The 11,238-nt window shown below is 42.9% G+C and overlaps 1 protein-coding gene across 1 annotated transcript; it reads left to right on the top strand.

Annotated features, from left to right (window-relative positions):
• Window positions 1-3,524: 3,524 nt before the first annotated feature.
• Window positions 3,525-5,875, top strand: NEUROG1 (neurogenin 1). The gene is made up of 2 exons (XM_028718087.2): window positions 3,525-3,784; window positions 4,210-5,875. Exon 2 carries the CDS (start codon window positions 4,211-4,213, stop codon window positions 4,880-4,882), a length of 672 nt encoding a protein of 223 aa, XP_028573920.2. The 5' UTR covers window positions 3,525-3,784; window position 4,210; the 3' UTR covers window positions 4,883-5,875.
• Window positions 5,876-11,238: the final 5,363 nt, after the last annotated feature.

The following is an 11,238-nucleotide window of genomic DNA, read 5'->3' as shown; positions in this document are numbered from 1 at the left end:
CAGCCAATTAAGATCAGAAAGCTTGATGCTATGAGAGACAGGGTCTTCTTCGTAGTGGTCTGACAGTTACAGAAGTGCTTTCTGAATTCATTATGCTTGGCTTGTTCAGTGCAGACTTTCAAACAGGTCTTTAAAACATTTATCTTCCAGGCTTCCTTCCTTTAATGTGTTTTAGGCTATGTGAATCTGAGTTATGTATTTTCTATGTTGAAATCTTGTGGCTTTGTTTAGACCTATGAATTACCTCTTAGCAATTCATACTTATTTGATTATCAAATTCTTGTCTATACATCTTCTTTGTTGTGTGTGCCACTTTGTAAGGTCATAGCCTTGAAATGCACACTAGAAATATTTTCAATTGATCAATAACAACTACAGTAACGTCTACAAAAATATGCGTTCTGAATTTTGTGAAGCAACTTATACACCAAATGGACTGGAATGTTGGCAAATTATCCGGGCATCAGAATGCAAAAAACTAGGAACAAACTTACGCTGTTTCAAAAACCATTTTGAATAAGGAACAGTTGGGGGGAACGGAAAAAAATCATTTTACAAAAGACCAGAGAATAGATCAATCATCAAAGTTAATATTACATCCCTTGAATACCCATCGATGTTAAAATTTTAAAAATTAAGCACAATATAAGCTGATGTTGTGACGGAAATGGAGTTACTTTCAAATATTTTTCAGTGAAACAGGGAAATCTGAGCACATGCTAGCAACTATCTTAATATATTCTCCAGTCAAATGCCCATTCTTGATCTTCTACATGTCAATGAGTCTTCTCCAATTGACTTCCATCAAACGCAAACCCCAAAAGCGCAAGTGGTATTATCTTTGCCGGCTTGCACAATTTATTCACAAAATTAGTAGACTGCCTGCTATTGAGCGAATCTGAATTATTCATTGGGAATAAATTATCCAATAAATTTAGCATTTCTTTCTGTTTGCAAATGAATTAGTCCTCATTTTTCCTGGGCATTTGCTATTCATAAGTGTTCACTGAATAGATTATTATGCAAACAAATTTCGAACCTATGGGTGCTTCCAAAATTCTCTGCTATTTACGGTGAATTGTTACTGATCAATAAAGCACATGACTTTTTTTCTGCCTGACCCATGGCTGGTTGAAGACAAAAATCTATTTAAACAAACAACAGAAATTTGGGCTATAGCTGGTGACAAGAATATCCTTCTGGATCCATTTTGAAGCAAATAATCAGTTGTGTGAGTTTTACTGGCAAAATGCTCATTTCAAAGGGAGCCAACTAGTGCAAGTTTGCATAGGTAAGAGAAGCATATATTTACTATAGTAAGTGCATTGAAACCTCTCATTGGGAGACCTTGCATCAATAGATGGCCTTGTGCATTTACCCTTCTGCAAAATGGGAGCAGTGGCATGCCTCACAGGGATGCTGTGAATGGAAAATGCAAGAAAGATGGTTAACGGTCTTTACAAATTAAAACCCCTATATAGATAGGGGTGGGCAACCTATTGCCTTAGGGCTGCAGGTAGCCCTTGGCCTCATTTCAAAAGCCTTCTGCAAGTGGTGGGTTCAGAGCTCTGTCAACTTGAACAGATCATCTGTCCCTTCCCCAGTAGCCTATTGGACAGGGAGAGGAAAGAGTGAAGCAGTGAAAGAAGGTGAGGTATTGCTGAATAAGATTCTGTAAAAGGGAACACAGAAAAGGGAGATGCGAGGGAGTCTGGAAAGAGGATTATGAGAACAATATCTAGGAAACTGGCTTTTTCTTTTTTATGTCTTTTTTCTTTTGCTTTTTATGATGGGTTTTTCACTGTGTTTTTCTGTTTTTTGAATGGTGTTTTTTCTTTTTTCTTATTCTGTTTTGTGAAGTTTGTTTTATTGTTTGAAACTTTAATAAATATTTTAAAAAAAAAAGAGTGAAGCAGGAGACAGAAAGAGAGAGGAGGGAAGGGAAGGGGGTTACAAAAAGAGTATGAAAGGGGGATAGTAGAAAAGAAGGGGTGGCCCCATCAAACTTTGGGTTCTGGCACCACTCACTGTTGACATGTGCCCCCTCTCCCAGATTACCCCCAAAAGGGGGGGAAAGTATGCTAATCCCTGATGCAAATCATAAATTGCAGCAGAAAGTATTAGTAAGTATCACTTCACATTTACCTTAACCTCCTCCTTTGGGAAGAATAGTGGGGTGTAAATTCAATCAATCAATCAATCAAATAATATTCAGGCAGATCTAATAGCATACTTTTCTGATATTAGAATCATAGGGTTGGAAGATACCTTGGGGGTCAACAAGAATGTGCTAGGATCTACACAGAAGGAAGCAACTGCCATGCCTTTGAGAGATGGCCATTCAGCATCTGCTGAAAAATACATGCAGTTAAGGCTGGCCAGTAGGCAAGGCGAGGTAGGAAATTTTGGGGTACCATTCATGACAGGAAATGGCCAGTTATATTTGGGTGTGATGCAACCAAAGCTTAGCACTTTTAGTAGCAACTAATTTCGATTCAACCTGCAATAGCCCAAGGTTGTAGGTTCAAGCCCAGCATTGGGCAAAAGATCCCTTCATTGCAGGGGACTGGGCTGGATGACCCACTGGGTCCCTTCCAATTCTTTGCTTCTTTGAATCCCATATACACTTAAACGGGGACCAAGTATCAACCGACCAAGTGGGACTGCACAGGACCAGACTTAATCTCTCTCTCATATCAAATCTGTGCGTTCTATATGCAACAGAGTTCAAACGCGTTATTTTAGCCAGAAATATATGAAAGCTTTAAATTGAGATGTATTTTGGAGTTTCAGCACAAGACTGGCTGCCTAAGGGAAGAAGGACTTATATATCAAATCCGCTCCCCGTTCTGCCTCCGGCCTCTTTCTCTGCGGGGTCGGTCGAGAGAAGACAAGAGACCTCAAAACGGAGGTGATTTTTCTTTACCCCGTAAAAGCAGCGAGCATTGTGCCTCCCTGGAAATCTGCGGTGATACTATGTCTCTGCTGATGTCTTCCAGTGATCCCTGGCGCTTTATTCACGAGGTGACAGAAAAGGTCCCCTCTGAAAGAACTAAGCCCCGCAGGAGAAAAGCGGGGGTGGGATGAGGTGGGAGGCGGGGGAAGAAACCAACCTCCCCCCCCCCCACCCCGCATTCCCGCTTGGCGCACCGCTGAATGAATGAATGAATGAATGGCCCCTGGAACCTTCGGCTGCGAGCGCTCGGCCTCGCTCGCCCAGGCTCCTCCGGGGGCTCGCGAAGGCTAATCACTTTGTTCCCATCTCCCTCCCCCTCCCCCTCCCCTTTTAATAGACTAATGAAGCTCAAACAAGTAGGCTTAGCCCAGTGATAGCTCACGTGGCTCCCCGGCAGCTCTCCCTCGCCATTGGCCCGCGGTAATTATAGGCACACTCCCGTGAGAGCCCGGAATCCTCGGCGCATAAATTATGCAAATAGGGGAAAGTGCCGCACGGGGCAGACCTGATGCCTGGATTCATTCATTCATTCCGCCGGAGCTTGCCGGGGGGGGGGGGGGGGGCCGGGGGCACAGCCGCGCGAGAGAGGCCCATTGTTTTACGGGGTATATAAGATGTCTGAGGCCAGTCGTGTGCCACACTCGTTGCTCACACGACTTGATAGCGGCAGAGATCACTTCAGAGACAAGAGGGGTCGCGTGTCCCGCCCGTCGCTTTTCTCCCCGCCGGGATCTCGGAGGAAGAGAGACCTCGGCGCTCTCGCCGTCCTCCCGCTGCTGCACTCGGGGGCTGGGCGTGCGTGGATGTGCGGACGGCCGCCCTGAGCAAGTGAGTAGCAGCGGGGCAGGCAGGAGGGCTGGGCGGGCAGAAGAGGGTGCAGCTCTGCTGGCTGGACACAAACGACAGACTTGAACTTCAGCCCTGAAAGGAAACGGCACTGACGCTGGCAGAATAAAAGCTAAACATTTCTTACAGTTTCTTTTCTTGACTGGGCTTTAAAAACACACACAAACACACACACACACTCATTCACACGTTATTTGTGTTTGATGTGGTTTTTTTAAAAAAATACTATTTTTTAAAAATTCATTTTTAGTTTTCCTTTTTTCATAGAATTGTAAAATTGGAAAGGACCCAAGGATGATCTGGTCCAACCCTCTCCTTTTCTCTAGTTCAGTTGTGGTTCTGTCTCCACTTTAGAGTTGGTAATAATGGTGCCCCCTTTCTTTTTTTTCTCCTCCTCCTCCTCACAGGATGTCCTCGGCCCTGGAGACCAGTTACTCTGACCTGGAGAGCAGCAGCGACGTGCCCTTTTGCCTCACGGACGACGAAGGCAGCCTCAGCGGCCTACAGGCCCCTTCCCTGGCCGCCCCCAAGCGTCTCGCTTCCCCAGAGAAGGGCGAGGAAGAGAAGGACCGGAAGAGGCGTCGGGGGCGCACCAAGGTCAAGAATGAAGCTGTCCTGCACACCATCAAGAAGACCAGGCGGGTCAAGGCAAATGACCGGGAGAGGAACCGCATGCACAACCTCAACGCGGCCCTGGACGAGCTCAGGAGCGTCCTCCCCACCTTCCCTGACGACACCAAGCTGACCAAGATAGAGACCTTGCGCTTTGCCCACAACTACATCTGGGCCCTCTCTGAGACACTGAGGCTGGCTGATCAGCGCCTCCAGAAACCTTCCAAAGAGATGGTGCTGCCCAGCTTCTTGAGCTCCGCAGACCCGCCCAGCCCTGGCAGTGATGCAGGCTCCTGGATATCCACCGCCTCTCCAGCCACCTCTTCCCTCTCCGCCTGCACCTCGAGCCCTGGCAGCCCAACAACATCGGAAGACTGTTGTTACGGGCATACGGAGAACCTCTTCTCCTTCCGCTGCCTCCACAAAGACTTGTTGCAGAGTGCTTCCTGCTTTGTGCAGTACCATTAGACGAGGGCGGTTTGCTCCTTGGGTGGGCAGTGCCCGTTCTCTTAGCATTGCAAAACGATCAGTGCTTGGCCTGCTTGGGCTCTAGGCTCCCATGAAAACACAGGGTGGGGAGGTGTACTTTGGGCCTCTTCACATCAAAGCATCCTCAGACTAATGTCATCTCCAACCCAAAAAGTCATTGATGTTAAGAAATGTTCGCATACACACCCAGATGTGTGAACAACATAATGCAGTGTTTAGGCTGGCCTCCAGTTGGCTGTCATGGCAGCAAGACCCAGCTCACTATAAGACTTTGCTCCCTTTGCTAAGATTTTCTTTCTCTCTCCCTGCCCCTGCTTTTTATTTTTTTATTTTATTTTTTGCACTTTTCTGAATGTCACAAATCCCACTTTGTTTCCTTCTTTTCCACTGGCCCTGAGCTCTTGGGCATCAATATGATTTAGAAAAGGGAATAAAAGGGACAGATTTGCTGCTACAGACGAGGTGAAAAGTCAATTTTACAATTTGTAGAACTCTAATGAAGAAAAATGAGCATGAAAATTTGGTTTGAACGCCCTGACAATACAATGAAAAGGCTTAGGGAGGGCTGATTTGGCTGGGTGCACAGGGCCTCCTGCTAGGTACTTAGCTCACAAAATTCTCAATGACTCTAATTGCTGTGGATGGAGCTTTGCTTTTTTCTTGGCAGAGCTCTGAACCCTGACATGATCAGTCCCTAAAGAGGGCAGACAAGGAACTGGGTTCATGCATTATGGATCTTGACCTCTGCTGCTTCTGTCTTGTTTTTGAGTAGGACTAGACACGGAGCATTCACTGACGGGGTCTGATTCTAGCTTAATTTATTCAAGAACTTTCATTCATATGAAAATTGTATTTTTGTACATAAAGAGCTTTATTATTATTATTATGTCTGCATTGTCTTAAAATGAGACGCTGTACTTTTTATATAAAGAAAAGCTTGCTGTAAATAAATGTTGTTTTATACATTTATAATTTGGGTGCATTTGGATTTATCTTTTGTTCCAGAGGTTGTAATTTCATAAAAATGAGCCTGCATTTGTCAGAGGAGGTGATGCATTTTATTAGTGAACAGGAGAAATTGTGTCATGGCACAAACATCTGAAATAAAATTAAATGCAGTTACCCGGCTAGCAATAAATATACACCATAGAATTCTCTTACATCATCTAAATTTGGACACACACATAAGCTATTAATACTTACAATAAAGCAAATTAAAATTGGTGGCCATGGTTTAGCTCTCAGCATGAAGCTACCTGTGGGGATACACATACTAAAAAACAGAGTTCTCTTTGGTGTAATGAAACATCAGCTGGCAACAGATTTTCAAAGAAAAAGGGATTAAAAGGATCAATAAAAAGTGACAATTATGTAGAAAGTGGGAAGTGACAGGTGGATGCCTTAGAGCAATGGGTTTTTGAAGGCTTTATAGTTTTGCACTTTCTGAAGGGGACCTTTCTTGAAGATTTCAAGCTTTTAATCCTTCCTCTTTAGTTAAATTAAACTTTTTAAAAACTTTGGCCTGAGTTTTTACAAGTAACAACCAATCAACATATTGAAATAACATGGAACACATCCCCAAACAAGCTTTACATTTCACGCAGACACCCTTTCATTTCATGTTTTAGATTCTGGGCAATAAAGGTGTTTAAAATGGCTTTTGTTTTCTTAAGCACACAAATTATCTTTTCTTTGCTCCAATTTGTATTCTGTTTGTTTTCTTCTCCAAGGAATTAAGGGCAGCACGCATGGGGAGCTAGCTCATTTTATCCCCGCAAAAAAACCTTTCAGATAGGTTAGACTAGAGCTTTCCAAACTTTTCATTTTGGTGACACACTTTTTGGACATGCATCATTTCGTGACACAGTAATTCAGTTTTACTAGCAAACTGGAGGTTAAGCTAACCCCTTATAAGAGCGTTCACACGACACTGCAGCCAACACAGTAATGTGTCGCGACAGTTTGGAAAGCTCTGCCTTTCTGTGTGAAGGGGGCTCTACACCACAGCCATGCTTAATTATAGTACACTGATGTCCTGCATTTCCTTGGCTGCATTTCAATGTAGCCCAAGTGGTTCTTTCCATCTTATCCTCACTACAGCCCTGTGAGGTAGCGTTATACCAATGTTTGTAATCAGCAGCCACATGGGTAGGGTAATATGTGTGGTAAGTCAAAATCCAGCTTTTTGAATAAAGTGTTTGGCATAATCCTTAGCCCCCTTCCCCAGCTGAAACAAAGCCATATATATATGTGTGTAGCTTCATTTTGCTCCCTTGTTGTCCTTGTCTCTCCCTTCCCTCCTGTCAAAATATAAGTCTGAGCTCCCCAGAGAAGAAATATGCTTTCCTTCCTTCTTGTATTACTTCATGAAATGGCATTGGTAAATATAAATTCCCAACCCTAAAGCTGCGTGTTCTTTGGAGCCAGTGTACTGGCAAGGAAATTCACCCCCAAATCTTCCCACTCCATAATGTTCCCACGTGGTTGCATCACCCCATGGCACTGCAAAATGCATCATGATTAACATGAAGACCCTGGCTAAGCCTTCAGTCTGAATCCTGAACAGTAGTGAATCTTAACTATGGTGAACAAAAGCGAGCCAGTTTCATCAACTACAGCTAAAATATGGCATGTTAAAACTAACCACAGTTAAGATCAACCACAGTTTGTCTGGGTTTTGATGACATAGCAGGCTGTGGTTTATAAAAAAAACGGAAACAAAAGTTCCCAGACTCCATGTGCTATGCTGAAGGAGTGAAAGGGGAGCTCACAAGCTCAAAACACTATTCTCAAAATACTATTCTCTCTACTGCGGCACATGACCCATCAAATGATGGCCTTGGGGAAAGTACAACCATGTGCAAAATCCTTATCAGAGAAGAAATAAAAATAAATAGCTATTTTGGCAGGCACTGCTTTCCTTCCTGAGGCACTGCAAGTCAATCTGTGATAGCGTGCAACTTGGGACAAACATGCTCAGTGCACCGGTATGAAAAGAGCCGTTTTGTTCAGCGGAGAAATTGTTCGCACACTGGGTAGAAGCCAAGTTGCTTTGTCTTTGTATATATGTCACTTCATGTGTGAAAAGATTGTCAGGTTGTGATCCGAAGGAGAACAAACAAAGAAACTAAAGTCTGGCCTTAGGGCAGAGAAAATAAATAAAAAATAAAGATGGATTAACCTCTATTTTGAGACCCGCAGAAGCAAACTTATGGACTTGAAAATTATCTTCGCTTTACCTCGTCCATCTTTTCTCCATTTGAATTGTTCTGCTCCCTTCCCTTTAATAGCTGGCGTAGGGTGTGCGAGACAGGATTTGGAGCTCCCATTATACTCTTTGGAAGCGAGTCAGCTCAGCCTTTTGCTTGAGAGCTTATTCCATTTCTATAGCGCAGGGTAAATCCTCTATTTGTGACTCCAGCAAGGGGTCTCTCCAATCCTGCTGTAGGTGCACGTGTCTGGGATAGAACACTGGTTTTTCTTCCCCCTTAAGCCCTCAGGAGACGCACCAGGAAGCAAGTGCCAAAAGCCCCGACTCACATCCTGCTCCAAGGAGAGCACACGGTGCAATTGCAATTCTGAATTGGCAGCTGGCTGCAGCACTGCTGAATATAAACGGGAGCGATCAAATGGATGATTGCTACTGCATGCAAGGAAGCGTGCTGAGATGGCTGTGCCTAAGAATGTTGTTTTAAAACACAGCACCCAGGCCCAGTGCAGTTCAAATCAGGACACTCAACCTGTTAACGCAGAGGAATTGGCACGACCAGCTGCTTCTCCGTCTCTCACACAAATGTCACCCGTAAAATGTATAGGTTGTGCACCTGCAGAGTCAAAAAGCCTAAGATTCTGCTCAAAGCTGCAGAGATGTCTTGACAGCAAGTCTGCTCTCGATAACCTCAAACACCCGGTTCGCTAAGATTGTAGTTTTGAAAGACTCCATTGGACAGATTGCAATGGGTTTGCCTATAAAGTATGTCACAAATCAAGAGAGAGGGGAGGAGAGGCTAGCAAAGTTGTAACAAAAGAGGTATTGGGCATTGGCCAAAATGGAAACAAGTGTGACGGCAGGCCTTTTAAGTGTGACATGATTTGTGGGTAGCTGCCGTTCAATAATTCTATGAGAGGCTTTAGAAACAGTCCGTATGTTTTTGCAAAGTATATTTCTGCGATGTTGGAATATTGTTGATCCAGCATCTTGAGATATTCCTGGCTTATTTCCCACATAGTTTGCAAACTTTTGAAATCCACTTGGCATATGGATTTCATGGACCATTTGTGACAAATAAGTGTTTGTATGTTTACTAAATCATCAGTTCAGGTCTTGCAGATATAATAAATGTATCTCAAACACAGATTTGTATAGAGTCAAGTCTTGATGTACGCAGTCACAATTCATGCCCTTGAAAATTAGGGGAAATTAGGGAAAATACCCTTCAGGGACTGAAATTTAGCCTATCTCCATGGAGATGAAAGGTCCTGTAAAGTCACAGGTGACCTAAGACGCACATTTTCAATATCAGAGAATAAACAAAGCATTGAAACATTAAAGATGAGTTGGCAGCTTCAATTAGTACATAACACTGCTGCATATCTCTTGACAGGTGTTAAGAGACAGGCACACATTTTTTCTTATTATTTTCATTATCCTTACAGTAACAGTATAAAATGGACTATGAAATAGTATTAAAATGAAAAAGGATCCAGAGCAATAAAATAAGATATTAGTACAATTAGAAATATTAAAAGGGTTAACAGTACAAAATTTGAAGGCAAGGGAAAGGGAAATTCAACTAAACTGACAGAGATAAGAAAGAAACTAAATATGATTAGTAGTACAGCAAACTAATTTGAAATGTTAGCAGCGTTTAGAAACATCAAAGAGGTAAAATGAAGTTATGTCACGCACCACAGCTACATGGTAATGCTACCATACACAGTAAAAAGTTATCCATTTATCAAGACTTGGCCTTTCTCTTATTATCTAGAGATGCAGATTTTTCATCTGTTTTGCCCTAGTTAGGTTGGCTGCCAATTTGCTTCTGGGCCCAATTCATGATGCTCATTTTATTTCAAGCTTTGCGCAGTCTGGGGCCCTCAAATCTTAATGACCTTCTCTTCCAGTATGGATCTAAATGAGGATTCTTGTCTGTGTCATCCTTATGACAGGTTTGGACAGCAATAGGGAAGAGCTGGGCCTCAAAATTGTGGCACCTCTTTCCAGAAGAAGCCAAGGAAGGCACTTAACTTAAGCGCAGCGGGACTTAATTCTGGGTAGATATGTTTAGGATTGCGTTGTAATCATGGCTGGCTTTTTCGAAGAGGGTGTAAGATTTTTCTCATGCAGTAGGCTTTTGAGCAGACAACGGGCTTTCTGTGGTTCTTTGTACATTGGTAGCGGTGCCATGTTGTTGCTGATATCTTTGCTCGTATGTAATGTGCGCACACAAAATCTATATTGGAAAAGGCAATAAAACTTGAGATCCAATTATCTGCGGCCAGCGATCACTGCATGGAATTCTCCATCCAAACTAAAGCAGCAGTTTTAATAGCCAGAAATCTCAGCATGAAAATGACAGTTGAATTACTGATATTTCTGTCTGGCAAAAGTCTAGTGCAGAACCAAAATTTCCCACAGGCAACTGAACATAGTCATAATTTGGATTTATAGGATGCTTCTGCTTTGCACACTTTTAATTGTTGACATACTGCACTGCTCCTTTGTAAAGGAACATCTGTGACGTCTCCCAAGCCTAAAACCAGATCCCATTATTATATACCAAACTCAATACTTCCTACTGCCTGCAAGTTCCCTGCTGCCAACTGGGACATTACTTGAAAAACTAAAGCATCTTTAATGCTGGTATTAAACCCTGAACAATACTTGGATTTCCACAACTAACAAGAGCATCTCTATAATAAGGGATCTCCTTGAATGGTAATCTGCTGTAGATTTGATTTAATGTCGACTTTCTCTGAAAGCCTACCTTGGTACCTGCGAGCACATGAAAGGTAATACTATAATTATAGATCTCAGTCACTCTAATGAACCATTAAGATTGATTTGTATACGGGGAAGAGATTATAAAGGCAGAAGCAGGTGAGAATTAAAATGTTCAGCGTGAAGCCCTTTCTCACTGGGGGCTTGTGAAATCCAAAATAAATCATTTAGAGGATTAAAGCAACCATGATGACAAATTTCACTGATTTTAAAGGCAGTGTGAGAAATGCAAAAAGCAGCGTCATTCAATTTTTGTATGTTACTCAAGTACATCTGTGAACCTAACATGTTGGTGGGAAGCAAGTACGATGGGTGGTCACCACAAAATGGACTG

This window comes from Podarcis muralis, chromosome 2 (assembly GCF_964188315.1).
Source record: "Podarcis muralis chromosome 2, rPodMur119.hap1.1, whole genome shotgun sequence".
Classification (NCBI taxonomy): Eukaryota; Metazoa; Chordata; class Lepidosauria; order Squamata; family Lacertidae; genus Podarcis; species Podarcis muralis.
The sequence above is the reverse complement of the archived record's forward strand: the minus strand, read 5'-3'. Positions and strand labels throughout refer to the sequence as shown.